The sequence below is a fragment of the Mrakia frigida genome, assembly GCF_051309035.1.
Source record: "Mrakia frigida strain ATCC 22029 unplaced genomic scaffold BDY24scaffold_30, whole genome shotgun sequence".
Lineage (NCBI taxonomy): Eukaryota > Fungi > Basidiomycota > Tremellomycetes > Cystofilobasidiales > Mrakiaceae > Mrakia > Mrakia frigida.
Window position 1 is genome coordinate 106,201 of NW_027481251.1, and position 25,761 is coordinate 131,961.

The window sequence follows — 25,761 nt, forward strand, 5'->3', positions numbered from 1 at the left end:
AGGATTTCCAGTTCGATGGAAGTGGAGGACATGATGGGCGTGGGAGGGAAAGAGGGCAAAAAGATTGGAGGAAGGAGGGAAGCGAGGTCACGGAAAGCCGTTTGGTTTCGCAGCTGGCCGATCGTCAAGGAGCCGGATTTTCCTTCTCTAGACTGAAGAGAAGGAGGTGACTCGAGGGCATAAAAAAGTACAGATGCTCGCCATTCATCTTCTCGAAGTTCGAGCTCTAAAGCTTCAGCCCGGCGCGTTCTGCAGCTCTCGTTCCTCTCCTCGACGACGACACCGTTTCCTTTTTCTCTCCCTTCTTCTCCTCGTCTCGCCAAGAAACTGACCAGTCCTCTCATCCATTGGGTCCTCAACAGTTCCCCGTCTCCCTTTCTCCATTCTTTCCCGAGCTCAGACGTCCGTAATTTCCGAAAGGTCATGCAACATCGTCGTCTCTCTCCAGACTCTCCCAAAAACACACACCCTCTTCGCTCTAAAAGCTAGTTTAAGCTCGGAGCGAGGTGGCGAGGTTCTGGAGGAGGTTTCCCTTGGGTCGGAGGAACTGGGAACGATCGAAGGAAGAGAAGGGAGGGTGGTCAGCAAACGAGCTCGAGACGAGACGAAGGAAGGAAGAAGTCGAGTCGAAAAACGCACCTGAACGTAAGCACCGTCCTGGATAACCTTCTTCTCGGCCTTGAGGGTCTCGTACTCGGGTCGGTTGACGGAGGTGAATCCCCACTTCTTGGAGACAATGATCTTCTGTCGTCCAGGGAACTGAGGGAGGAGGAGAGGGAAGGAGAAGAGGAAGGAAGGGGAGGTCAGCTTTGAGCTAGAACAAGAACGAACTACCGAGCCTAGACTCTTTCCAGAGAAGTCGAGCGAGTTGCGATGAGGGAGAAAGAGAGAATACGAACCTTGTATCGAGCTCGTCGGAGAGCCTCCATGATGACGGGTCGGTTGACGTCCTTGCATCGGATGGAAAGGATGGCCTGTCCGATGTTAACTCGGGCGACGGTTCCGTAGGGCTTTCCCCAAGCTCCTCGCATACCCTGAGACAACCTGAGCAACGAGAAGAGAAGGAGAAAGAAAGACAGTCAGCTTTCGGTCGAGGTAGAGAGGTGAGGGCGAGCGAAGGGAAGGGAAGGAGGAGGGAAGGAGGACGAACCTATCGGCTCCGGCACAGGACAAGGTCTTGTTGCATCGGACGACGTGGAAGGGGTGAACTCGGATCCTCAAGTGGAAAGCGTCCTTTCCGGCGGTCTTGACGATGTACTTGTTGGCACAAATTCGGGCGGCCTCGAGGGACTCGGAGGAGATCTGCTCGTACTCGTCGGAGACAAGGTGGCAGCAGAAGGGGAAGTCGTCGACGGAAGCCTTCTTTCGTCCAAGATCGAAGATTCTGATCTGTGAGAGGGTGGTGACGAGGTGTGGGAGGTGGGCGAGGAGGAGGAGGGCGAGAGGAACGTGAGGAAGCGAAGGGAGTCAGCGAAAGGTTCGACCTCGAGCTGAGACGAGAAGGCCTCCAGGAATCCAATCCGACTTGGGAAGGGACGAACCTTGGGGTCGGGAACTCCTCTGTTGTACCTGTGAGAGGGAGAAGCAAAGAGGTGGTCAGCTCGAGTCGTTGGAAGCGAGAGGTGGCGATGGGAAGGAGAGTTCGAGGTGAGGAGGGTTGAACGTACCTCGACTTAGGGAACGGCTTGTTCTTGCAGTATCGGTAGCACTTCGCGGGTCTTCGTCCCATTGTTGATGCTGATAGAGGGTAGGGGTAGGGTAGATGGGGTTGGTTGAGGGGGTGGTGGTGGTTTGGAGGGAGGGAGGAGGGAGAGAGAAGTGGAGGAAGAGAGGGAAAGGTCGTTGGTCAGCGTTCGACCTTTCAGGTTGGTAAGGGAAGCCACGACCTCCAAATGCTGAGATTCCACCACCAGGACCTCCACCGAGAAAATCCTTCATTCCTTCCTCCTCTGTTCGCCGTCCTACGACGATTCCAACTCTACGAGGGAGGCAAGGCAAAGAGTTCCATCCTCCTTCGCTCCTTCGAGCTCTGGCCTTCTTCCTCCCTCCTTCCTCCTTTCCATCCTCTTTTCCTTCCCTCCTTCCACCTGAACCCTGGGTGGTTTTGGTATGTCCGTGTAGAGCGAGGAGAGGGCTGTATGGCGATGTGTACGAGAAGGGAAGGGGAAACGAACATTTTGCGGAGGGTTGAGGTCGAAAGAAGGCAGCCCTCCCCTCGGGCTAAATCCTTTCACTTCCTTCTTTCTGACCTCCCTGCGGAACCAAATCGACCTCCACGACCTTTCTACGTTCGAAGGCCCATTCCTTCCTCTCTGAAGTCTCCGGGGCCACGTTAAGAGGTTAGAGGAACTTACCTCTAAAAATCGAGGTCAAAAATCTGCTTCAGGCTGGTCGAAGGCCTTCGCGTTCGAGTTGACGTCCCCTCTCATCCCCTAGAAGCACCTCCTCCCTCCTGACATCTGGACCGTTTTATGTTCTCCGTTTTATCCAATCCTATGCACGTATCCGCCGATTGACTAGTAACAAATACAAAGAAGATCTCTCAAATCTGAGGGCGTAGCAGCCTTTTCTCTTCTCGTCGACGCGCTCACGACGTCGCCTTTCGACTGAAGCGTTTTGTGACGACTTTCGCAGCGACCACAAGATCTAGAATGCTAAGATTCACGGAAAGGATTCTATGAGCGTGCTCAACTTCTATTGAAAGATGTTCAGGATCAAGAAGGAGAGCGATCTGACGGCGAGACTTTCATTCCCTTTCTTTCCCTTCTCTTCTCGACTCCCAGTAGTCTCGTTCTAATCGTCTCCCTCATCTGTAATTGCCTTCTTCATCTCTTTTCTCAGATCTACGGAGACTACCACGAGCTCGACGCATCGAACGAACAAATTTCAGTCTATCGACGCGACCTGAGGGCCAGACGGCTCTCGTTTTCTTCAACTTCTCGAAGGATCTCTTCGGCTTCGCCATCCCTGCAATGGAAGGATAGAAGAGTCCTCAGGTGGCTGAGATGTTGACTGGGAAATACGACGTTCGAGCAGGAGATGAGATTGATTGGGAACGGAAGGTGCGACTGACTCCTGAGGCCGTACTGTACGAGGGGAGAACCTTGCTCATTCGATAGCAGGTAGACCCTAGCCTTGGAGTTTCCTTCCCTCGGAGAATTCGATGAGGCTTCTCACACAAATTTGCAGCTTCTCTGGCCATAAACGGATCGCGAGGTTGGTGACAAACCCACGGTCCCTGAACCTCCGCTCCGCCTCTCCTCCTTTCTTCCCTTCCAACGCTCACCACCCTCCAGGATGTCCTTTTACGGTTCAGTCGCCCTCGCTCTCTCCCTCATCCCAGGTTACTGGCTCGCCGCCATCTCAGCTCAAGATCACTACGAAGCAGCTTCTCGAGCCTTTGGACCTCCCCTCGACTCCTCCTCCTCGACCCCTTCTCCCCTTCCTCTTGCGGACGAAACAACGAAACGGCCGGACGACGAAGAGAGTAGAATCGATGGTAAGCTACCTTCAACTCTTCGATCTTTCTTGGGTGCACATAGCTGATGGACTCGCTCGCGTTCGAATAGTAGAGCCGGAGACGAAGAACAAGAAGAGCCTTCGTCCGAGCAAGGGCTCCTTCCTCTTTTCCCTCTTCGTTCTCGCTTTCCTCTTTTGGGGTGACAGCTCTTTCACCGTAGCGAAAGATGCTGTGATGACGCTCGTCTTTACTATTGTAGTAGTGAGCTCAAACTCTCTCCGTCTCTCGTCGGCGGCAAGGAGGGAAAAAAGGAAGGCTTGAACTGACCACACTTTGTTTGCTTTTCGTTCAAAACTCAACAGGCGGTGGTGTTCACAGGTTCCACTATCAGCATTACGGCTACTAAAGGAGATAGCATATGCAGGAAATCAGACGGAAGTGAGTCTCGAAGAAGGAGACAGGTGCGAGGCGGAGCCGTCGATCTCAGCCTCAGGACGCGCTCGAACCTGATCCCGCTTTCCCTCTCTTTTCTTTTCTTCATTTCGCGGGCCACGTAGAGCTATTCCAAATCCAAAGTCCTTGGCTATCCAGACCAACGACATCCAGCGAAGGAATCGCCAGCCCTCGTCTCCCTTCACCGGTTTCACCAGCCGTCCGATCTCCTTCCGTCTCCAACGTCCAACGTCTCATCTTCTACTCCTCCTTCGCCGTTTACCCTCTCCTTCTCCTCCTCCTACCCACCGCCTTCGCCGCCCCCTTCATCTTCATCGTCACCATCTCCCTTACCACCTTCCTCTCGCGATGCATCCTGGCCTCCTACAAGCTCTCCCTCCGCTGGCTCCTTTGCGGCTTCCTTGCTCTCGACGCCTTCGTCGTCCTGTTCAAGGTCGGAGTCCTCTTCGTGTCGGACGTCCCCATCGAACTAGCGTTCAAGATGTTCATCAAGGAGAGGGTGGACGAGGAGTGGATAGCTCATATGCAGAATGGAGCAGAGTTGGTTGAGAGCTTGAGAGGGAGTTGGTTCGAAGAGAGGCGGTCGGGAGCAGAGGCAGAGTTGTACAGGATCGTGTTCCTTGGAGGGGTAGGATGGATTGTGACGGGACTGTATAGGTTGGATGTTAGAATGAGGAGTTTGAAGGACCAGGGGCTTGAGTTCGAGCTGGAGGAAGAAGGAAACGGGAGCGTCGAACGGATTGAGGACGCGTCGCAGCTGAAATCGAACTCTTCTGGGAACCTCATCACCGCTGGAATCCCCATCATTATCCCAACCCCTCGTCAGTCCCTCCGTCGACACTCTCGGCAAGCCTCCGAATCGCTCCACATCTACTTCACAACCTCCCTATCCTCCGTCGTCGCTCTCCTCATCTTTGTTCCCTTTTCGATGAGGTTCGTGGAAGGTCACGCTTTCACTGACGGAGTACGTTCCTCATTGCTCTCTTTTTACGAGTAAACACTGGTGCTGAATCCTTATTTATCTTCATGCAGATCATCGCCACAGGACCCGTCAACTTGGCAGCGACCGAAACCCTCGCCATCCTCCTCTCGCCACTTCTTATCGCTCTCGCTATCACCCTCGTCTCAGCCTGGAGAGGCGAGCTCAGGACACTTTGGATGTACGAGGAGACATGGGGTGGAGTGAGACCTGCTGCTGCGTCTTTGGAAGGTGCTGAACGAGAGAGGGAGGGGAGAGACGCGGAGGATCGAGAGCACGCGTCGGCGGAGCTTTTACCTTCCGAGTCTAAAGGAGCGGTGGAGATCTGAGAGGAGTTAGCGTGAGTTCGGCTCTTCTTTTTCGTTTGATGTTCGTCGCCCGCTCACGCGTTCTCTCATCTTCCCCACCTCCTCCTTCAAGTTCCTCCTTTCCCTTTCACTTCCTCCTTTCCCTTTTACTTCCCCCTTTCACAGTCTACTAGTTTCATTTTCCCTACACTACTAGACTTCCCATCTCAGTCTCCACTCTCATTCTTATTCGCGGACTCACATTCGGTCAGTCTCGACGCGTCGCATTTGGCCTTCTCTTCGTTCTCTCTTCTCCTCCCCTTATCCTGTACTCCCAAATTAACTAGCCTCCTTCATTTTAGCTACCTTCAATACAATCATAATACACGCCGATAGGAAGACTATGGTCCACGTCTCGCTTTGTAATTTGGTTCGTCCTCGACGCGTCTTCTTTCCTTGCTTCTTCTTCTGACTCCAGCTCGTTCTTGAATCCCACTAGCTTATACAACAACACCGGAACCTCAATCTCTACCAACCCCGTCCCACTCGATACCTTACTCGCTTTGCCCTCGTTCTCCTTCTCGACTCGCGCGCCCTCGGCTACATTTCGCTCTCGTTCGATCCAGTTTCGTCCTTTTCTTCGATGCTTGCCCACATTCCTTCCCCCTTCTTCTCTAACATTCCATACACCCACTTCCTACAGTCTCGACCTCCTCCTCCCTTTGCCTTCGATGCCCGATGCGGTAGCGTTTTCACCATAAACGATGTTGCGATCAGCCCTTTGCCGTACGACCGTCAGCTGCTATGAACACGACCTGATCGTTTTCTCGACTATTTATCTTCTGGCAAATTAACCAAACTTCCCTTCTCCTCCAGACTCGAGACTTCCTTGTCAAAATGCATCTCTCGTCTCGACATCATCGCTCACATCTCAACGAGCACTCGCCATCGTCTTTCTACTTCGAAGTTCGAAGCGACCGTAGCGTGGAGCTTAGTTGACCAGACTCTCTCAGCAGGAGACGACCCTGGAGCATCTCGAAGCTGGCACGAGACTTCCCCGTCTAAGATAGTCCAGCAACGAGTCGAGGCGGGCGAAGTGTAACCAACACGATAAATAATGAGGGGAATCGATAAATAGATAGATGGATGTCTAGAAGATAGGGTAACGACTGAGATGAGCATGAAGATGCAGAGATAAATGAACGATAAAGAACGAAGGGAGGCGCTGAAGAGCAGAAGTAAAGAGACCCAAGAGAACGAAAAGGGAACGAAACAGAAAGGAAGGAGGGTGACCTTGAAGAAGGTGTCTATGAAGAAGCGTAGTACTGGTGGTTCCAGTTGTACTCGGTGGTGGTAGCTATAGTAGAGGAGGAAAGGAGAGAAGACGAGGTCAGCTCGAGAAAGAAATCGACGCGTCTGCGAATCGAGGAAACGAGAACGAGACTCACCAGAGAACGTGAAGGCGGGAGTAAAGTCGACGTAGGTCTTCCCGCTTCTACTGAGAGTAGCGGTCATCCCAGATCCAGCGGTGAGAGGAGCAGTGAGGATGGTGATTCCAGCGGGAACGGAGAACTTTTGGGAAGAGGATCCAGACTTCATGACGACGGTTCCGGCCGAGGTGGCGAACACGAGAGCGAAGAAGTTGTTGGCGGCGGCGGTGTGCGATCCAGCAGCACCGTTCTGACCGAGAGTGGGTCGACGACCTCCAGCGGTATCGGCGGTGGCGACGGCAGTGTTGATGTGCGGACGAGCGTGGAGGTAGATCTTGTCGCAGGTGATGGCGGGGTAAGATCCAGTCTTGAAGGCGGTGTGGTAGTAAGCGTTGACCTGGAGGAGAGCTGTTGCAGTTGGTAAAGAAACGAACGAGTGAGACGAGAAGGGAAGGAGAAACGGGGAGAGGTCAGCTCCTTGTTCGTTCTCGAGCAAGGGGGATCGAAAAGAAAGACTGACGAGTGTGATCGAATCCGTTGACCCAAGACTGAGAGTTGGGCTGAGCTCCCTTGATAGGGCCCATGCTGGAGAAAAGGGAAAAGAAAGGAAAAGAAGGGGAAGTCGTTGTCAGTCGAGGTCGCGTCCGGAGTGATTCCGTGTCTCGTCGTCACGAGGGACTCACTAGTGCGACTCTCCGTAATCTACCAAATGGAGGGACAACAGGAAGGGTCAGGAAAGAGGCTTCACAACATTCAGAAGGGAGGAAGCGGGAAGACGCACCGTTCCAAGTCAACTCCTCGACCCAATCGTACTTGTCCCTCATGGCGATGAGTTGCTGCCATCGAACGGCGAGGACCCATGCGTCGGACTGGTAGAACCAGTTCTTGTTGTAACTGTTGACTCCGTAGTGAGCGAAGAAATTGGGCTATGGGCGAAAGGAAGGACAAGAGATCGAAGTCAGCGAAGGTTCAACGACGACCTGCCTCTGGCGAGAACTCACCGCAACACCTGGGAGGTAGCTTTTGGTTCCGAGAGCCGACATGTAGGTGTAATCCGTAGCGGTAGTGATCATTTTGGTATCCATGGACCAAGCAGAGTTCCACTGCGAGGCGAAGAAAGAAGAAAAATTAACGAGAGGTCAGCGACCGTCGTCGACGCGTCCGAGCCATCGAGGGAAAGGATGAGACGAACGTTCATGATACCATCCATCGACTTCCAGCTTGACCAAGAGGTTCCACCAAAGAATCCAGGCAAGAAGTACATCGAGACTCCCTTCGCGGTCAAGAGAGTTCGAAGGTTGACCCAAGCGGCGTCTCCACAGGTCTCTCCAGCGAAAGTAGAGACGAAGACCTTTCCGTTGTAGAGGTATTGGTTAGGGTGAGCGGCGAATTGAACGATGTAGTCGACCATCGAGCCTGAGATCGTTCCGCATCCCCAGACGCTGTGAGATAGAAACAAGGAAGTGTCAACTTGGAGCTCAAGCGAGCTGAAGCGAAGAATGGTACAACGAACCTCATGTCGAAGGAGAAGAACAGCTTGAAACCCTTTCCGTGAGCCCGAGCAGCCTCGTAAGCAGCAGCAGTCTGAGTGCGCTGCCAGCTGTCGGTTCCGAGGTTCAAAGCGAACGCGTCGACTCCCGAATCGTAGGCCATGGCGACGTCTGTGCAACGGAACGGAGGGAGAGGTCAGCGTCCCCGGACCTCACAGGAGTCAAAAATAGAGAGAGGCAACGAACCTTCGTTCCAGGAAGCAGCGGTGTAGGGGTCTGAAGACGAGAACGGGAGGGAGAGAGAAACGAAGGTGTCAGTCGAAAAACGGAGGATCTGAAGCAGAACTGAGCAAAGACGAGCTCGGGTTTAGACTCACAGGTGTTTCCAACGATGTGGTGGGAGAAGACATACTTGGTCGAGCTCGAGGCAGGAGCTCCAAGGGTAGGAGTGTAAGATCCGGCGGCGGCGCATCCTCCAGGTCCAGTCGTCGAAAGCTGAGTGTTGGGCGAGATGGCAGCGGTTCCGTAGTTGTAGAGGTTCATGCTGGAGAAGAAAGAGAGGAGGAAATAATTCGAAACGAGTGAGCAGAGAGTGATCGAGCCCAATCGGACTCGTTCTCGAGGAGGAGGAACTCGAGGCTCGAACTCACACGTTATTTCCTCCGCAAGTCTGAGCAGCGTTTCCTCCACAGGGAGCGGTGCATCCCGTAGCGGTGATTCCAGCTCCAGAGTTGAGGGAGTTACCGCACCAGCATTGGGTGTAGTCTGTGGGAGAGTTCAAGAAATGATCAGCGACTCGAAGTGACGACGCGTCTCTCGTTCATTCGAAGCTTGAACTCACACTGAGGAGGAACGAAGAAGAAGAAGGTGGGAATCGAATCAGTACGTTGAAACACAAAGGTGGGATAGGGAGAGTTGCTCACCTCGACTCCAGCAAGGGTGTACCCAGCATTCTTGCAAAACGTCTGACACGACTCGACGGTCATGGTCGAGCTGGTCGTCGATGTTCCATTGAGAGCTCGAGCAGCGCCTGAATCGGTGACGCATCCGACGTTGTTCCAGGTGGGAGAGACGGCGGTGTAGATGGTGATTCGGTTGGCTAAAAGGAAGAGAAGAGGAAGGGGATCAGCCGAGGAGAGGGGAGGAACTGAGCTTCTTCTTTTTCTTCGTTCGTTCGAAAGAGAGCGGTATTCACTTCCACCACAGATCTGAGCAGAGTTTCCTGTGGAAGCGAAAGAGCGTAAAAGCCGCGTCAGCAACGAAAAGGAAGCGGCGAGAAGAGGAAGAAGAACGAGAGGAAGACGCACCAGCACATCTGTTCGCACACTGAGTCGAAGCTTGGATGGTGCTCGAGCCAGAGATGGCGTTTCCACAGTAGCCTGCGAGCAAAAAGATAAAGTCTGCTTCAGCAGGCGAGTGATCTCGTCGAGGTGAGAGAGAAGAGAAGACGAACATTCGCTGCCGTCTAAAGAGGGAAGGAAGAGAGAGCCGGGAGTCAGTTCAACGAGATCCCTTCGACGCGTCGTCGAGAGAACGAGAAGACTCACATTCAGCTCCAGCGATGGAGAAACCCTTCGACGCACAGAGAGCGGTACAGGTCTGAAGAGTGTTGGTGGTGATTCCAGTCTGAGCAAATCCAGTCAAGGCTCGAGCTCCGCCAGAGTCTGAGTAACAGCCGGTGTGCTTCCATCCAGAGATAGCGGGAGTGGTGGTGCTGGTGGTGGTGGTGGTGGCGGTCTTGAAGACGCTGAGAGCGTAGCTGTGAGATCGAATGAGAGGATGATCAGCGCACTCGAAACGAGAACGAGAACGAAGACGAGGCGATGGAATCGAACTCACGCTCCTCCACAGATTTGAGCAGAGTTTCCAGCACAGGCAGACAAGCAAGCAGTCGAGGTAGTCGAAGGCATAGTGTTTCCACAGTCTGCAAAAGGACGGAAGAGGGTCAGCTCGACGACGAGGAGAGAAGAAAGGAGAGCGAGGACGAACAGCATTGGGCTCCGTCTGTAAGTCAAGAAAACGAGAAGCGGGTCAGCAGTGTTAGAACGAGACTCGATGCAGTAGAGCAGCTTACACTGAGTTCCGGCGTAGGTGAATCCAGCGTTGAAGCAGGTAGTCGTGCACAGCTCGGTCGCTGAAAGGAAGAAAGAAAGGTCGAGAGAAGAGATCAGTTCTCAGTCTCTCGTCGTTCGTGGTGAAAGTGAGACGGTACTCACTCATGCTGTAGGAGGATGAAATCGACCCAGAAAGCTGCCGGTTTGTGCTGTAATCAGCGTAGCATCCGAGGGAGGTGTAAAGCGAGGAGGTCGCAGTGGCGGCAGGAGCGGAGGTCGTCGTTGTTGTTGTGGACGCGATCTTCTGATAGATGTTGAGCCTGTAAGCTCCACCACAGATCTGTTTACTGTAAGATATGAAAGGGAAGTCAGACTCGGTCGAGCAAAGGAAACGAAGAGGAAAGATAGGAGAGAACGAACGCGTCTCCTCGACAAGCGACGTTGCAATCAGTCGAGGGAGCGGTAGAGGCCGTAAGAGTGTTTCCGCAGAAGCCTGGACGAGAGAAAATACTGCATCAGTGGCTGCTCAGAGGCTAAAACGAGAAGATGAAGCGTGAGCTAACATTGAGCTCCGTCTGTTCGAAAAGAAGAGAGAGAAGTCAGCGAGCCAATCTTCAAACGAGGGACAGTCCAGTTTGAGAGGGCTCACATTCAACTCCAGCATACGAGAATCCCTTGGAGAGACAGGTGGCGATGCACGTAGCAGGACTGAAGAAGCGAGAACAGAAAGGGCTCAGGATTTTCGATTCGACGCAACCCGAAGGGGATGAACAACAACTCACGTGTTCGTCGCCGTCTGGTCCTTGTAGCCTGAAAGAGAAGAGGAGTCCACGTAACCTAAAACAGAAGAGATCGAAGCAAGGGTCAGTAGGTGTGAAGGCGAACGAAGAAGAGAAAAACAAAACTGACATCCCAAAGGCTTCCAAGTCGTTCCTCCGGAAACGATGTTCGCAGAGGCAGTGGTAGTAGCAGCGGCAGAAGACGTGGTAGTAGAAGTAGGGAGAAGGTAGACGTTGATGCTAGAAAAGAAAAGTCGTTTCAGACGCGAGGAAGAGCGGAAACAGGCTGAGAGTGAGTAGAGAGAGAAGAAGAGGGACGAACGCGTAGAATCCTCCACATTTCAGAGCGCTGAGAGACGGAAAATCGAGCGAGTCAGCAAGCAGAGCGAAGGTGAGGATGAAAAAAAATCGCGGAGGTCAACGTACGCGTTTCCTGGAGAGAAGGATGGAGAAACAAAGGAAAGGTCAAAGTCAGCTTCGTCTCGACGCGTCTGGAACCAAACCAAACTTCGAAACGCACCAGAGCAAGCGCTCGAGCAGGAGCTCGACGAAGCAGCAACTCCAGTGTTGGCCTTTCCACAGAAGCCTACAAACGAGCCAGAAAAGAAGAAGAGAGTCAGTGAATTGGGGGAAGAACGAAAAGAAACGAGAGAGCTCACATTGAGTTCCGTCTGATCGCGTCGAATCGAGAGATCAAAGGTCAGCTTGGAAGGGACTCTTCGAATCGGGGGGTCTTAGACTTGCATTCGACTCCGGCGTATGCGTATCCCAGGTTGGAGCAATAGGACATGCAGGTCGTCGGCCTTAGGGGGAAGAAGAAAAAGAAGAGAGAAGAGAGTTGAGGAAAGATCAGCGCTCCTTGGCGCGTCGAGAAGAAGAGGATGGGCGAGAGAGAGCAGCAGTGAGAAAAAGGCCTAACGTGTTGGTGCTCGTAGAAGTCATGACTCCCCCAGTAAGGATAGGCGTAGACTTGTCGGTGAAGCCTAGGCGTTGGGGAAAACGAAGAGAGGGGAGGGAGAGGTTCAGCCTTCTTTGTTGCTCCATCGGGAGGAGCCGAACACAAACAAGCTCGCAGTTTTGACTCACAACCCAAGTCGGTATAGGTGTCGGACCTGGCGACGATGCAGGAGGTGTCTGTAGTCTTGTAGAGAGACATGTAGCCGGTACTGAGAGAGGTTGAGAGCGAGAGGAAGGGTGAAGGAGGGGAGGGAGGGAGAATGGTGAGCTTCTCTCAAACTCAAACGACCTTCGATAAGAGCTTCCTCGTTGGACTCACCCTCCACAGGTCTCGCTAGAGTCTCCAGTGCACGGCTTGTTGCAGTTGGTCGAGGTCGAAGTGAGCCCTCCTCCGTTGTCTAGCGTGTCAGAGCAGTCTGAAAGGAAGAAGAGGAGGAGGGAGGGAGAGAGAGCGACCGTGCGGAGGAGGCGAAGAGTCAGCTTCGTTGAGAGCCGTAGAGGGGTAAAATCATAGGAAAGATGGACTCACAGCATTCCTCTCCAACTGGCGGTTCGGAAGAAAGGAACGAAAAAGCCAGGTGAGATTGAAAGGATCGACAGGAAACGAGAAGAGAGGGATGGGCGACTTGGGTCAGCTCGAGGTCTCCTTCCTTCCCGCCTTTCCTCTTCCTTCTCCTCCAACGATCACCATCTCCCTCCCATCATCCACTTCCACATCGATACATAGAGAGGGAGAAAGAACTCACACTCGAGACCTCCATAGGTGTAGGCCATACTAGCACAGGTAGCGAGACAGCTCTCGACCGTGAGCGAGCTCAGTCCTTGCGCTGAATAGCTGGGGAGGACTCTCGCTCCTGCAGTTCCCTCTGTGACGCATCCTACGAGACTCCATCCTGAAGGAGTAGCTCGTCGCTCGAGGGTAGTTGTAGATTTGACCGAGAGGGCGGAGGCGATGTGGTTGTGGTGGCTTCGAGAGCGCGAAGGAGACTTCTTCTCGACGTGAGCTTCGACCGAGAGGGACGAGGAGGAGGAGAGGAGGAGCCCGAGGAGAGCGATCGTTCCAGTGAAGGATTTCATCCGACGAGGGGAGAAGGAGGGAGGGAGGGTAGATTAGGGTAAGAAAGAGGGGAGTTCTTGTTGCTCTTTGAGAGAGGGAAAGCTTGCTTCCTGGATCGATATAGAAGAAAAAGGTTGAACGAGTGTGGGGAGGTTGAAGGATCGTCGACTTTGGGTGCGCGACGTTCAGAGACGCGACTCGAGACGCGTCGGGAGAGGATGAAGAGGGAGAAGAGGAGGGCGAAGGGAGGGAAAAAAAAAAGAGAAATCGAAGGTTGAAGGTTGAGGAAGAAAGGGCAAAGGGCGTGTTGTCGAGGCGCGTCGAAGGGGATTTAGGTTTCCCCTCCCCCTCGTTCTTCAAAGCTTCTCTTCTCTTGTTCCCCCACTTCTCCCTTTCTCGCAGTCGCAGAGGCAGATTGCTTTCTGGACTAATAGCTCTTCGATCGAGAGATCCGGAAACCTCTGTGGAGAGAGAGAGGGAGCGACTTTGCTTTTTATTTTGTTGCCCTTCGGTCTCTCTCACCTTCAGCCCTCACCTTTCTTCCTTTCCTCCTACTCTCCCTTCGTTCTTCCCTCGGAAAGAGAACAACAACAACTAACAACAACAACAAATCTCCCACCCTTCAACTCTTTGTGGGTCCAACAACCATCAATCTCCGCGCACTCACTCAAACGAGGATCAGCAAACAAGCATGTCTCACCGTTCAAGCTCCCCTCCCTCCTCCTCCTCCTCGTTCTCCTCCCTCCTCAGCTCAACTCTCTCCTACCTTCCCTCCGCCGTCTACTCCTCAACCCTTAAACGATTCCACAAATCCTCAGGAGCAGAGCCCCTCCTTCCGTCCGTCTCCCTCCCTCCGTCCGACGGCTCTCCTCAGCCCCCGCTCTTCAGCTCCTTCAACGGCCACAACCACACTCGAAAACCTTCCGACTTCGACCCTGCTGCCATCTCAACCTTCACCTCTTCTCTCCCTCTACCTTCGATCTCGGGAGCAGCGAACACCAATCCTTACCCCGTTGGAGGACATCGGAGAGGAGGAAGCTCGCTCGCGAACGAGAACGGTGGTCCTCGTTCTTGGAGTTTGACGGTAGCGGGATGGACCAAGGGAAGGATGGGCAACGTCTTGTTTGCGTTGGTGTTCTGGATCTGTTTGATCTGGTGGGCGAGAGCTTTGGGTGGGTGGGGAGTCGAGATCAGCAGTGCGATTTGAAGGGAGGGAGGTTCAGGGGAGGCAGTGAGCTCGAACGGGATCGGGTCGAAGGCGTTTTTTATTCCTCGGTTTGTTGTTCTCTGGAAGGTTTCGTTGGGTTCCGTTTTCATCATCATCTGTAATCCTACTCCATCTACTCTTCTATATCTCGCCATCTTCGTTGTTGTCTGTCCATCCCCTTTGTACTGGTTTCGATCCATCTCTGTTCCCGTTCCCGTCTTCCCTCGCTCGCCCTTTCGAGAGGAGAGGTTGCTCCAATTGGGAGCTCTCTCAGGCTGAGACTTGGGTCTCTCCTTCTTTCATTGAAGTCGGGACAAAGCAAGAAAGGCAGAGGCGAAGGAGGGAGCATCAAGCGAGTCGGAGGTGAGATGAGCAGGACCTCTCTCCTCCCTTCTTCTTCGTCTTTAGCCGAGAAGCGTCTGCCCCGTTGGCTCCAGCTCGAACCCTCCGAGCCTAGGGGTCCGCTTTGAGATCTCCGGGTGAAGCTGAGACTCGAAGCTCGGTAACGAGCAAAGGAGGAGAAGCGAAACTCTCCACGCGTCGACCTTTCGTCTCTTCGACGGCGAAGACGTTGTAGATCAGTCGTACATTACATCGTCTAGTCTATGAAAGTACAGGTAAAGCTATTCTAACTCTATTTGACTCCTTCTCGTCTATCGGGGAGTTCTCAGCACTCTTCCTCTGCTCGCCTCCCACCGTCTCCTCCTCCTCGAACTCTCCCAATCCAGCGCGTCTCCAAGAGTCCAGATCCACCAAGTCCTGATCTCCTCGCCAGTTCGAGGGGTTGTCCATGGGGTACGCTTCCTCGTCGAGTGAGAGGATGGACGTGAGAGGGTCGGGTCGTTGTGATGCGATATGGGGAAGAGAGGAGGACGAGAAGAGAGAGGCGCCGAGCTCAGCTTGGGAAGATGAAAGAGAGAAAGGAAGTGGACTGACCTTCGATCGGTGGAAGCCTGGCACTTTCCCTGACGTTCCGTACGTTGACGTTGGGGCGAGAGCTCTCGGTGCTGCCATCTTCTTGCGAAGTCGCCAGCGACTGATGAAGATCGCAAGAGCAAGTCAGCAATTCAAACTCGAAGACGAGAGATAGGAGGGACGAGGCTACAACTTACCCGTTTAGAGTGTGAAGAAGGGAGATCGAGTAGAGTTTACCTGAGTGACGTTGTGACGACTACTCCGGATGGGGTCGGATGAGATGTTTTTCGTGCTCCTGCTCGATGGGGAGGCTGGGGTGAACGAGAGAGAGGAGTGTCTCTGTTCGGAGGGAGGGAGAGGGAGTGCTCGACTCGGCTTTCTTCTCTTCGTTTACTACTCGAGGACGGTCTGAGTGTGAAGTTCTGCTTGTAGGCTAGAAGTTTCTGCTCTTATAGACGGTTCTAGAGGTTCAGCTAGGATTGGTAGGCTTCGGTTCGCGGGAGAGGTGAGAGTTGAGGGGAGGTTGGTGAGGTTGAGTTCGAAGTTCGACTTCTCGTCCGTCTTTCTTTCGCTCGCTTCTACTGAGCTCCTTTCTTCCTTTCTTTCTCTAAGCTTTGTCGGCTCGAGAGACTCCTACTGGACTGGCTTCGGTGTTCAAGAAAATCTCTTTCGAGATACGAGAAACGGTGACTTGCTTCTAGACTTGTTGGGTCTCAAAAGGGTGCATCGCATCTGCTAGCTACAAAACTCGCCTTATATACGAGCAACTTTAGGATTCCGCAGCAGCGTTCACAGCTATGGGGCAGTGCTATGAAAAAGCGATGCGAAAGGGCTACCCAATCGGGGAGAGAGGAAACTGAGCAAATCCGATGCATCGAGAGAGCATCGCCACACGTCCTCCTCCTTCTCCCCTTCGCCCTCCAAGTCCTAGTAGAGATCTCAAGTGTAAGAAAGCTACTATTCTAACACCTATCATCGCGAAGAGGTCATAAGGAGTCGAGGAGCCGAGAAGAAGAGAACGAAGTCCAAATAGCCTTCGACGCGTCGCGTCTCGGATCCTCTCCGAGGCCACCAATTCTTGGGGAGGGAGCGACTTGTCGCAGAGAAACAGCGACGAGTGGACTCACTGTCGAGGTTCAGGTAGATAGAGAAGTCTTTTCGGGGTTTCGCTGGCTTTAATCGAACGCTCGAGGAAGATTTTCCGAGATCGCTTTTGCTTTTCGTTGAAACCCGGTAGGAACAAAAGGTCGTAATCTAGATCGTTCGGTCGGAAGGAAAGAGAGGAAAGAGAAGAGTCCATCGCAAATCTGCTAGAGTCCATGCGACTAAATTGAGGGATATCAAGCTTAGAAAATGTCCGAACTAAAGCCGCCAAAAGGAAAGGAGAGAGTTGAGATCGAGTCCTCCCCAAACCTCCACGACAACGTGAAGCCAGAGCGGGTAAGAGGTCAGATCGCGCTGTGTCTCGAGTCGAGGGAAGAAAAAGAGGAAGAATAACCTTGGATACCGAGGAGGAAAATGAAGACGGAGGAGTTCTTGACACAGAGAAAGGTTATAAGCGTGGCCAGAGCACAGAGAGCAGGCTGCGAAATAAAGGAGAGAGAGAGAGAGAGAGAGAGAATCCGAGACGCGTCGCGTCAGCTTCGTTGGGCTTCCTAACCACTTCTCGATTCGACAGTTGGTCGATTGCAAAAATGAAAACGAAAAGAGAGCTTACCGGTAAAACACTCTCGAAAGTGAGAATCAAAAGCCTGGTTTGGAATCGAGCGACAAGACAATGCGAACGCGTCAGTGACAGAATCGAGCTCTGTGCACGCGAGAGGGACGCGTACTCACTTCTCTACTAGCGATTGCGTCTCTTCCGTATCCCGGATTTGCTGATGGAGGAAGTAGAGCACTGAAGTCGCACGAAGAAGTTGAGGAACGGAACGGGTTGATCGAATCAGCACGGCTTGCTCGGATGAGATCTTCGGAAGATAAAGGGAAAAAAGGCACTCACGAACTGAAGTAATGACGAAATCTGTAGCGAGCATGAGGCTTATCCAGATGATTAAAGGGATCAAGATCTGAAGGATGGAAGTGTTGAACGAGACGCGTCGAATCAGTCCACAATTCGGACAAAAGGGGTAAAACTTCAGCTCTGAGGATATTACTCCAGAGACAAGAGAAGAACTATACTGTGAGGGTCAAGGCGGGAGATCGTCAGCATAAAGGTGACGACGGGGGAGATGCCGAAGGAAGACTCGAAAAACGGAACACAACCCACTTGCGACCCTTTGGCGAGAGAGACGCCCTGTTTTCGACGACGATGCAAAGAAGCGAATATCAGCTTCTGATCGAGAAAAAAAAGAGTCTGCGAGGAAAGGATGAGAGAGACTCACGACGAAAATCCCTGCGATCAAAGTGCAGAGGACCAAAGGGACGGCAACACAGAGAAACACTCTTCGAAGCTTCTGACTCCCGATACATTTGTAGCTTCGGTAAGAGAAGAAGACTTGGCAAAGAAAGATGATGGCTGCTGAGACCGGTGGCTGGGAGGCGAAGGTGAAGAGCAGGATTAGGACTGAGTTTTGCGAGCTCTCCCTCTCGTCTCTCTTCGGGCTGAAAGGAGAACTTACCGTGGTGTAAGTGAGCCACGACCCCGCTATCAGGTACGCGTAATTTCCGAAGTGAGCTGCGAACCTAAGGAAGATGGGTCAGGGCGATGGAGTCAGTCGAGCGGCGATTTTACGACGCGACTGATCGGACGAAAGACGCGATTCTGCGAAGCTCGTGCTCACATCTCGATAGCGAGTCCTCCAGCTTGTAGGTCCTGCAGCCTATGAGAGGAGATGTTGTGTTGGGAGGTCTGAAAAGTACGCGTGGGCGGAGACGAGGCCGCTTCAGAGCAAACTTACAGGTTCACAAGCCACAGAAGACAGATCCCCACCTTCATCAAGAGAGGGTCAAGAGCAGAGAACCGGTGGAAGTATAAGAGGATCTATAGGAGGTTTTCAAGGTCAGCTCCTAGGTTTTCAAGCTGGTATCAAGCTCTAGCGACGAACCTCTGCCATCCTGAGCAAAAACAAACCCAAACAGGATCGAAACGGCCTCGAGTCAGCTTTCGACTCTCAAAGATCCACCCTCTCACGCTGGCAGCTGCTGAACGAGAACTCACAGAAACCCCGATCCCCAAAAAACCGCCAGAGCAGCCATCAGCCACTGAATCGAGACGAGAAAACGCTCAGCATTCGAGGCGTCAAAGGGAAGCGGCAACAGGAAATCGACGAGGGATCCGAACTCGAACTCACCGGTCCAAGGGCTGCTAGTAGGATAGAATGAGAGAGCTTGAAGAGTGGCATAGCTGAATCGGCCATCCTAGTTTCGACCGAAGAAGGAGGGAGAGGGAGGAGGGAAGGGAATGAAAGAAGGGCTTGGAAGAGAAAGGGAAGGGGGGGAGAGCTAACGACGGGATGCGACCTCGAACCTCCTTTTCTCGAGCACTGGGAGATCTACGAGGAGAGTGGGTGAAGGGTCGAGTGGGATGGTCGATACGTCGCTGTGCTGTGGTGGTTGGAGGTGAAGGAGGTTTTCGCTCTCTCCGACGTCGAGTTTCAGCTCGACACGTTTTTTTGAGTTTGGAAGGTTTGGGTTCAGATCAGGCCTCGAAGCAAATGAAGACCGGGCCTGCATCGTCCTTCATGAAAAGATGAGTTCCCTCCGAAACATCAACACGCTGATTTGCACGAGGTCCGGGAGCTATGTATACAGTGAGAAGGGGGAGTGGCTTTCAAGCTGGGCGGGAGGTCGACGCGTGGAACTCTCTCTCCTCTCCCCCTGCTCGCATCTCTTCTTGCCCACCTCATCTCAGATTCTCACACACAAAGTAGAGCCGATCCGAATCCCAATCACCCACCAAAGACAACACAACTGCCGACTCCGACCAGCACCAACGGCAGCGCTATCCATCTTGCCCATCCCACTCCCGCTCCCTCGCTCGCTTCCCAACCAACCCACCTCCTCCCCTCCTCCTTCCCTAGCCTCCCCTTCTTCTCCTCCCTCTCAGCCTTCCTAGCCATCCCCATCGCCAACCCTTCTCTCGCTCGACTCTTCCCCGCCAGCGGTAGAGATCCGTTGTCGTCCGAGGGAGAGGAGAGCTCGTCGTCGTCGTCGTCGAAGAGGGAAGGTTCGGGTTTGTCGTCCACCTCAACCTGAGCGACTCCTCCGAAGAAATCGGTGAGAAGAGTAGAATCGAGATCGAAGGGGAAGAGGTCTGTTCGGATACCTGGGTTGGATTTGATTCGGTCGAAGGAGTAGGTGTCGAACTGAAGAAGGAGGGAGGGAGGGGGCGAGAAGGCGAAGGAAGAGAAATGCAGTTGGGAGAGAGAGAGAGAGAGAGAGAGAGAGAGAAAGAGAGATATGAGTTGAGTTCAAGCATGAAAGGGACAGAATAAGTGGGCAACGGAAGTCGGACGTACCAAATCCTTCATCGTTTTCGTGCTCGTCTTGTTCTGCCCTTCCATGAACTCGAGAAGATAGTGAGTATAGGAATCGATGACAGCGACTCCGATTTCTGGATCGTTGTGGTGCTGTGAAGCGGTCAAACAGAAGAGAGGGGAAGCAGGTGTGAGGCTAGGGACGAGCAAAGACGCGTCGACGAAGGGAAGAAGAGAGAGAACGAACAGAGTAAGAGTTCTCGCCCAGCCTAGATGATCCAGTAGCGAGGATGTTGGGAGAGTAGATTTGAGAGAAGAGAGTGTTGGCCTGACACGTATCGGTCATGAACAGCATGCGATTGTATCTGAGTTGGACGAGGAGGAACGGCGAGAGGGGGGGGGGGGAACGAGGGCGGAGGGAGTCAGCGCGTGCGAAGAGCTTCTCGACAAAGAGAAGAGAGGCAGGCTCAAGAGGCGAGTAGAGAAACACGATAAACCCTTCGACTCACCTCTTCTTCTCCCACATTTGCTCAAACGCGTCCGCGATATCGAACGCCGAGATCTCCTCGTTGTCCTGAAACTTCAAGAACTCGTTTCCTCCGTGACCAGTCATGTAGACGAAGATGTTGGATCTATCGTCCGTGAGGAGACGTTTCGAGCGAGGAGTCGAAGGAGGAGTTCGTCCTGGAGACGAAAACGACGACGTGGAGGGAGGGAGGGAAGGTGAGTTCGGGCTCGTCCTTCTCTCCTTCGACCCAAAACCAGGACTGGCACTTACCAGTCATGAGCCTGATGAAGCTCTCTACTGAAACCTCATATCCTCGGTAATCAACCTCAATGTTCTCTCCGTAGAGATCTAGTTTGCGATCCGAGTTTGCGTAGACGGTTGCCGGGAACGAGTTTCGAGGGTTGCAGGCTACGTCGTCTGCGAGCATGAGGATGATGTTGGAGTCTGGGATTCCGAGACGCTTGACGGTTCGATACCTGAACGAGAGTAAAGGAAAGGTGAGCTCGAAGAAGGAGGAAAGAAGAGGACAAGAAGACGAGAGATGAGCTCACATTCCGAGCGTGTTGGCCATGTGCTGGAGGAGGAGGAAAGGAAGAAACGATGGTCAGCTTGACCGTTTGTGTTCGAGCAGAGGATAAGAGAGAGAGCTAATCACTCTGTAGTTGAACCTGAAGAAGATAAAAGTCGAGAAGAAGTGAGCTCAAAGGGTGCTAGCTCTCTCGAGGGCGCCGAGCTCAACGAAGGAAGGAAAGGTCGAGCTCACCAGTATCGAGAAGTGCAGACCAAGACGGCCCAGTTGTTGGTATGATCAGAAGGAGGAGAAGAAGCCCATGTTGTGGATACGAGGGCGAGCAGCGAGAAGAGAAGATTCCGTATGCGAGGCTTGAGCATGCTGTCGGCGTCGGAGGAAAGGAGGAGGAGGAGGAGCGAGCGAGCTCGACGTTTCGTCTCCTCATCCTCAACTTTCACAACCTCCTTTCTCCTCCTTTTCCACCATTTTTTCCATCTAGGACGCCGTCACGACTTTCAAGAGGCTTCAAGAGGCTCGTCTGCTAAACTTTATACGCATCGGCAATTTATCCGAGCGCTGAACAGTGAAATGTGGGCTCAACCTCCAGTCCTCCTCGATCTTTCCTCCCGGTTTCAGCTCAAGTCGACGGGATTTCACTCTTTAAAACCTCCTCGTTGATGCGTGAACAGATCTGTAGAGACTCCGGTGTTCCAAAAACTGCTGTACGAAGCTATCGCCGGGACGAGCAGCGGTTCCTCTTTGGTGAGCTCGCTTCCTCCTTCCCTCCTTCCCTCCTACCTCGATGCACCTTTTCCTTGACATCGCCTCCCTTTCATCTTGAGAGTTCCGAGAGCTAGTCGGTGCAGAATCTCAAAGTCTAGCCCTCACTGACTTCCCTCTTGTCTCTTTCTTCCTGCAGTCCTGCCTCGTCTTCACGTCGTAGAGCTTTGACTCGAGCTCAATCCTTCAAACGAAGGTCGAAGCTCGTTTTTGAAGCTCCGGAGACGACAGTTTCAGCGCGATGGTAGACATATCAAGATTGGGACCGAAGAGTGAGTTTTTTCGTCTCTCTCTCCAATCAGCCAGAGGTTTAGGAGTGGGGAGGTGGGTGAAGGAAGAAGGGAGGATGAAGACGACCAGACGACGCGTCTTTCTTCGCCTTTAGGATCCAGTTCAGTCAGCTCGGGGTATGAGACGGCTACTGACGGTCGATATACTCTTGGATGACTTTCCTTCACACCTTCTAAGGAGGTCAACCGTCAGCTCGTCCTTGAACCTTACTACTTGGGCGACGACGGTGAGCCCTCTGCTTTGCCTCGAGGAGCCGTTACGCCTTCAATGCCAAGTTCTTCACTGAACCGACCCTCTGAACTGATTCCCTGTCGTCTTTTTTTATAGATAGGAACCGCCCGCATGTAAAACTCGATCTGCCTCTTCGAGAGGCGAGCGCGTTGATCTCGCATCCCTCATCCCGTCCTCTCTCATCTTCTCGCAACTGTCCCTCTATCTCTCCCTCACTTACTACCATACACACCCATGCCCCATCTCGCCGACCTCGTTCTCTATCTTCTTCAGCCCACAGAGGCCGAGATCAGGACGGTTATGGGAGGGTAGATCTTTAAACCGATCGATTCGAAAGGACCGACATTGCGACGGCTGACGGCTAATCGCTGAGCTCTACGAGGTCTCCAGTGGGTCCTCTTTTCTCCCCAACCACCACCCCGCCTCCCCACCTCAGCAGCAAACCACCCTCCAGCTTTCAGGTGAGCTCGAGACCTCCTTCTTTCAGTTTGGACGCGTCGGGATCCGAACATCGCTGACTCTCTCCTTCGTTCCTTCCCTTGCTTCCTTCACTCTTTCCTCCCTTCTGGACCTCCTCCCTCCAGTAATGGCCGACTTCAAGAAGACCGATAGCTACGATCAAGACATCAAGAACGAGAACTACCTCCCTGAGGCTGACGATTACGACCAAGGCCTCGGCGTCGTTCTCCCTCAATCTCTCGTCAACCTCAGCGAGGAGGAGCTCGCCGCCATCAACAAGAGGGTTACTAGGAAGATAGATTGGCTTATTATGCGTGAGCTCTTTCTTCGCCAAGGCGGGAACCTCTCCAGGAAGGAGCGAAGAAGACGAGTGAGGAACGCGGGAACCGAGCTAACGTTGTTCTCTTCTTTCCCTTCCCCAGCCGCGATGGTTGTGAGTAGTGGACCTGGCCCTCACCTCGAATTCCCTTCTCGTAGCTCAGGCTGACACTTCCTATCCTTCCTTCCTCTGTAGATTCTCTACATTGTAAGTTCTGAGCCTCGTTCGAAGAATGGGTTCACTTCAATCGAGCTCGAGCTAACCATCCCTTCCTCTCCTTTCCCTCCCTCCAGCTCAACTACCTCGACCGACAAAACATTGCTTCAGCTCGTCTGGCAGGACTCACTGAGGATCTGAACTTGACAGTCGTTCAGGTGAGCCTGACACTCTCTTTCCCTCCATCTCCCCTCCTCCGTCTCTCTCTCTCTCCCTTTCTTCTCGAGCTGACAGGCTTCTTCTCTGCCTCCCTCTAGTACCAAACCTGTATATCGGTTCTCTTCGCAGGATACATCGCCTTCCAGGTGCCTTCCAACATGATCGTGGCGAAGATCAAGTGAGTCGACGCGTTCCAAAACCAAACCCCTTTGTCTCCCTCGCTCAACGTTCGCCCTTTGTCCCTCTCCTAGATATCCCGCTCTCTACATCTGCATCGCCTGTGCTCTCTGGGGTATCGTCTCAGCAGGAACAGGACTGGTTCAGAACTACTCGCACCTCGTCGTTTGTCGATGCATTCTCGGAATCGTCGAGGTGAGTTTTGTTTTCTTTCTTTTTTTTTGCATTTGAGTCATCGTTATCAAGCTCGTAAACACAACAGGCAAAAAACGAAGAGTGGAGAAAGAGTTTCTTTCCAGGACTCGGCCCCGACCCGAAGCTGATCTCTCGTCTTGTTCCCAGGCTGTCTTCTTCCCAGGAGCGATTTACTTCCTCTCCTGCTGGTACACTCGAGGCCAATTCGCTTTCCGCTGCGCAGTTCTATACAGTGGAAGTCAAATTGGGAACGCGTTCGGTGGTCTTCTCGCCATCGGTGAGTTCCCTGTTTTCAGCAGTTCAGTCTTCGAACGACGTTTTCAATCTGACTTGTTCTCCCCTCCTCTCGTCCAGCTATCTTGAAGATGGACGGGCTCGCTGGCCTCGAGGGTTGGAGGTGGTTGTTGTGAGTTCGAGATCGTCCTCGCTTTGCTACTTGGTTTCGTCGAGCTAACTCCTCTTCTCCCTTCGCAGCATCCTCGAGGGACTCGTCACCGTCGTTCTTGGACTCGCCTGCATCCTCGTCCTTCCCAACACTCCCGCCACCGCTAAGAGGCTCTCTCAAGTCGAGCGAGACGCCCTCATCTACCGACTCGAGGCCGAGAAGGGAGCGAAGGACAACTCGGATCAGATCGGAGTCGGAAGGGCTTTGTGGATGGCTATCGTAGACGTCAAGACTTGGTTGATGTGCGGCATCCTCTTCTTCACCTACGTGTGAGTTCAGCTGCTTCTTCCGTCTTCTCGTTCTTAGAACGCGTCTCGACTCGACGCGTCGCTCACTTTCGTTGACGATCTTCCTCCTCTCTCCCTTCGATCGCTTCCAATTCAGTGCTGCCGCCGTCACGAACTTTTTCCCTTCGGTTGTTGGAACTCTCGGATACAGCAGGAACATCACTTACTGCCTCACTGCTCGTGAGTGAAGCTTTCGTTTTACTCAGTTCGCTCGTCGGCGAGGGACTGACGAGCGTCCCTTCCTTCAATTCTCTCCAGCTCCCTATCTCATCTGTGTCGTCTGCATCATGTTGAACGGAATGCACTCCGACAAGACTGGTGATCGATACTGGCACGTCGTCCTTCCTCTCGGAGTTACCGTTCGTCTCTCTCCTCTTTCTATCTCTGCGTCTCCTCGTCTCCCTGCTGACGCCTCTTCCCTCCTCGCTTCAGATGATCGCCAACGTCATCGCCGTCTCCACTCTCTCTACTGCTGGTCGATACGGTTCGTTCTCATCTCTTCGATCCCAGCTGCTTCGTTCGAACGAGTTTCGCGCTAATCGTGTTTCTTCCCCTTGCTCTCCCTTCCTCTCAGTCGCCATGTGCCTCATGCCTGCTTCCTTCTACTCCTCGGCCATCGTTACTCTTTCCTGGATCTCGGGATCAGCTTCAGGATCAGCTGTCAAGAGGGCTTGCGTTCTCAGTCTCATCGTCCGTCCCTTCCTTTCCGTTCGCGACGCGTCGAACCTTCAACGCTGATCTCTCCTTCCCTTCCGTATATGAACCTCAATTAGAATGCGCTGTGTAACACCCCCAACATCTGGACTTCCTACCTTTACAAGAACGCTCCCCGGTACCTTGTGGCCTTTTCAGTGAACCTGGCGGCCAGCGTAGTGGCGATCTGTTTCGCGACCGCTGCTCTCTTCGTGAGTCTTCCGTCTCTGTTCCTCCCCCTTTCACTGGACGGCACTGAAGTATACCTTCGTTTCTGTATCCTTCTTCTGCAGTACCTCAAGAAGGAGAACGCTAAGATCGAGCGAGGAGATGACCTTGGATCCTCCGGACCTACTCCTCAGCAGATCGCTGGAGGGTTCAAGTACCCTCTCTAGGGGATGGGACGCGACAAAAGGGGCCTTATTGGGTTATGTACAATCAGTTTGGGTTTCTGATAGGGGTTTCCGAGGTATTGATGATTCTCTGACGTCTATTCAGAGCGGGGAAGAGGGAGAAGATAGAAGATCGCAGACGGCGACCATCCTCGGTTCTAATCTCGTTGTTGGTGAATGTAAAGGTTGCTCAACGAGACCAGACAGTGATTTGGGAGTATGAATCTGCTTCTCGACGGATATTTGCGCAGGAAGAGAGTGAGAGGCACCGTCGAGGGAGGGATTGAGTGGCCGTCGAGGATTCAAGGTTCGAGCTCGCTTTGTTTTTCTTTTCCTCCATCGAACGACCAGCACCCTCTCCTCCCCTTTTTCTTCGACTCGGAACAACAGTGCCTACGCTCTTCCCATCTCCACTCACCCTCCCCATTTCGACTCTACATAACCCCACCCCTTGCCTTCCTTCGACCGACTCAGCGATCTCGTTTAACGGCGCTTCGACGGGAGCTCTCCCTCCCTCTACGACTCTTTGTGTTCAAGCTGGCTTCAACGGTAGTACGCCGGATCAGGACAGACAGCCGCCGAATGTGAGCAGTTCGATACGGGTGTCGGCAGGAA

At 53.1% G+C, this 25,761-nt stretch overlaps 7 protein-coding genes across 7 annotated transcripts; 3 read left to right on the forward strand and 4 right to left on the reverse strand.

Moving 5' to 3' along the window:
* Positions 1–490: 490 nt before the first annotated feature.
* RPL10 (60S ribosomal protein uL16 RPL10) lies at positions 491–1,729 on the reverse strand (the record flags this gene model as incomplete). The annotated part of the gene is made up of 6 exons (XM_076637526.1): positions 491–547; positions 640–759; positions 900–1,044; positions 1,151–1,389; positions 1,542–1,569; positions 1,668–1,729. The coding sequence occupies 6 exons, from the start codon at positions 1,727–1,729 to the stop codon at positions 491–493; spliced, it is 651 nt and encodes a 216-aa protein (XP_076493946.1).
* Positions 1,730–3,127: 1,398 nt separating this feature from the next.
* BDY24DRAFT_167906 (uncharacterized protein) lies at positions 3,128–5,354 on the forward strand. Its single transcript, XM_076636222.1, has 6 exons — positions 3,128–3,499; positions 3,573–3,721; positions 3,823–3,898; positions 4,018–4,877; positions 4,946–5,232; positions 5,313–5,354. The coding sequence occupies exons 1-5, from the start codon at positions 3,298–3,300 to the stop codon at positions 5,219–5,221; spliced, it is 1,563 nt and encodes a 520-aa protein (XP_076493947.1). The 5' UTR covers positions 3,128–3,297; the 3' UTR covers positions 5,222–5,232; positions 5,313–5,354.
* A 942-nt stretch (positions 5,355–6,296) lies between these two features.
* Positions 6,297–13,259, reverse strand: BDY24DRAFT_398463 (glycosyl hydrolase family 71-domain-containing protein). Its single transcript, XM_076641691.1, has 35 exons — positions 12,636–13,259; positions 12,419–12,433; positions 12,209–12,305; positions 12,019–12,098; positions 11,852–11,915; positions 11,677–11,735; positions 11,592–11,603; positions 11,453–11,518; positions 11,359–11,365; positions 11,255–11,281; positions 11,063–11,172; positions 10,936–10,990; positions 10,803–10,861; positions 10,717–10,728; positions 10,574–10,646; positions 10,316–10,500; positions 10,174–10,233; positions 10,089–10,103; positions 9,939–10,023; positions 9,647–9,858; positions 9,553–9,564; positions 9,407–9,478; positions 9,295–9,321; positions 9,023–9,198; positions 8,750–8,865; positions 8,477–8,643; positions 8,346–8,375; positions 8,123–8,270; positions 7,802–8,051; positions 7,611–7,712; positions 7,391–7,535; positions 7,293–7,311; positions 7,130–7,194; positions 6,628–7,017; positions 6,297–6,536 (listed from the first exon to the last, which is right to left on the reverse strand). Exons 1-35 carry the CDS (start codon positions 12,964–12,966, stop codon positions 6,487–6,489), a joined length of 3,393 nt encoding a protein of 1,130 aa, XP_076493948.1. The 5' UTR covers positions 12,967–13,259; the 3' UTR covers positions 6,297–6,486.
* Positions 13,260–13,461: 202 nt separating this feature from the next.
* BDY24DRAFT_398464 (uncharacterized protein) lies at positions 13,462–14,331 on the forward strand. Its single transcript, XM_076641692.1, has one exon. It carries the CDS (start codon positions 13,638–13,640, stop codon positions 14,151–14,153), a length of 516 nt encoding a protein of 171 aa, XP_076493949.1. The 5' UTR covers positions 13,462–13,637; the 3' UTR covers positions 14,154–14,331.
* A 275-nt stretch (positions 14,332–14,606) lies between these two features.
* Positions 14,607–18,409, reverse strand: BDY24DRAFT_417639 (DUF6534 domain-containing protein; the record flags this gene model as incomplete). The annotated part of the gene is made up of 17 exons (XM_076643748.1): positions 14,607–14,756; positions 14,850–14,957; positions 15,090–15,189; positions 15,266–15,305; positions 16,576–16,651; positions 16,786–16,819; positions 16,905–16,965; positions 17,068–17,134; positions 17,222–17,245; positions 17,335–17,361; positions 17,450–17,599; positions 17,687–17,750; positions 17,849–17,887; positions 17,966–18,048; positions 18,113–18,122; positions 18,226–18,269; positions 18,359–18,409. 17 exons carry the CDS (start codon positions 18,407–18,409, stop codon positions 14,607–14,609), a joined length of 1,128 nt encoding a protein of 375 aa, XP_076493950.1.
* A 546-nt stretch (positions 18,410–18,955) lies between these two features.
* On the reverse strand, positions 18,956–20,902 carry GPI8 (GPI-anchor transamidase; the record flags this gene model as incomplete). Its single annotated transcript, XM_076642847.1, has 8 exons — positions 20,755–20,902; positions 20,647–20,659; positions 20,543–20,565; positions 20,262–20,467; positions 19,993–20,167; positions 19,731–19,848; positions 19,526–19,636; positions 18,956–19,372 (listed from the first exon to the last, which is right to left on the reverse strand). The coding sequence occupies exons 1-8, from the start codon at positions 20,880–20,882 to the stop codon at positions 18,956–18,958; spliced, it is 1,191 nt and encodes a 396-aa protein (XP_076493951.1). The 5' UTR covers positions 20,883–20,902.
* A 1,049-nt stretch (positions 20,903–21,951) lies between these two features.
* BDY24DRAFT_167972 (major facilitator superfamily domain-containing protein) lies at positions 21,952–25,223 on the forward strand. The gene is made up of 16 exons (XM_076636223.1): positions 21,952–22,265; positions 22,389–22,577; positions 22,686–22,696; positions 22,778–22,789; positions 22,876–22,956; positions 23,056–23,135; positions 23,209–23,329; positions 23,477–23,606; positions 23,684–23,735; positions 23,804–24,043; positions 24,159–24,241; positions 24,320–24,420; positions 24,494–24,545; positions 24,636–24,751; positions 24,835–24,966; positions 25,048–25,223. Exons 2-16 carry the CDS (start codon positions 22,391–22,393, stop codon positions 25,147–25,149), a joined length of 1,500 nt encoding a protein of 499 aa, XP_076493952.1. The 5' UTR covers positions 21,952–22,265; positions 22,389–22,390; the 3' UTR covers positions 25,150–25,223.
* Positions 25,224–25,761: the final 538 nt, after the last annotated feature.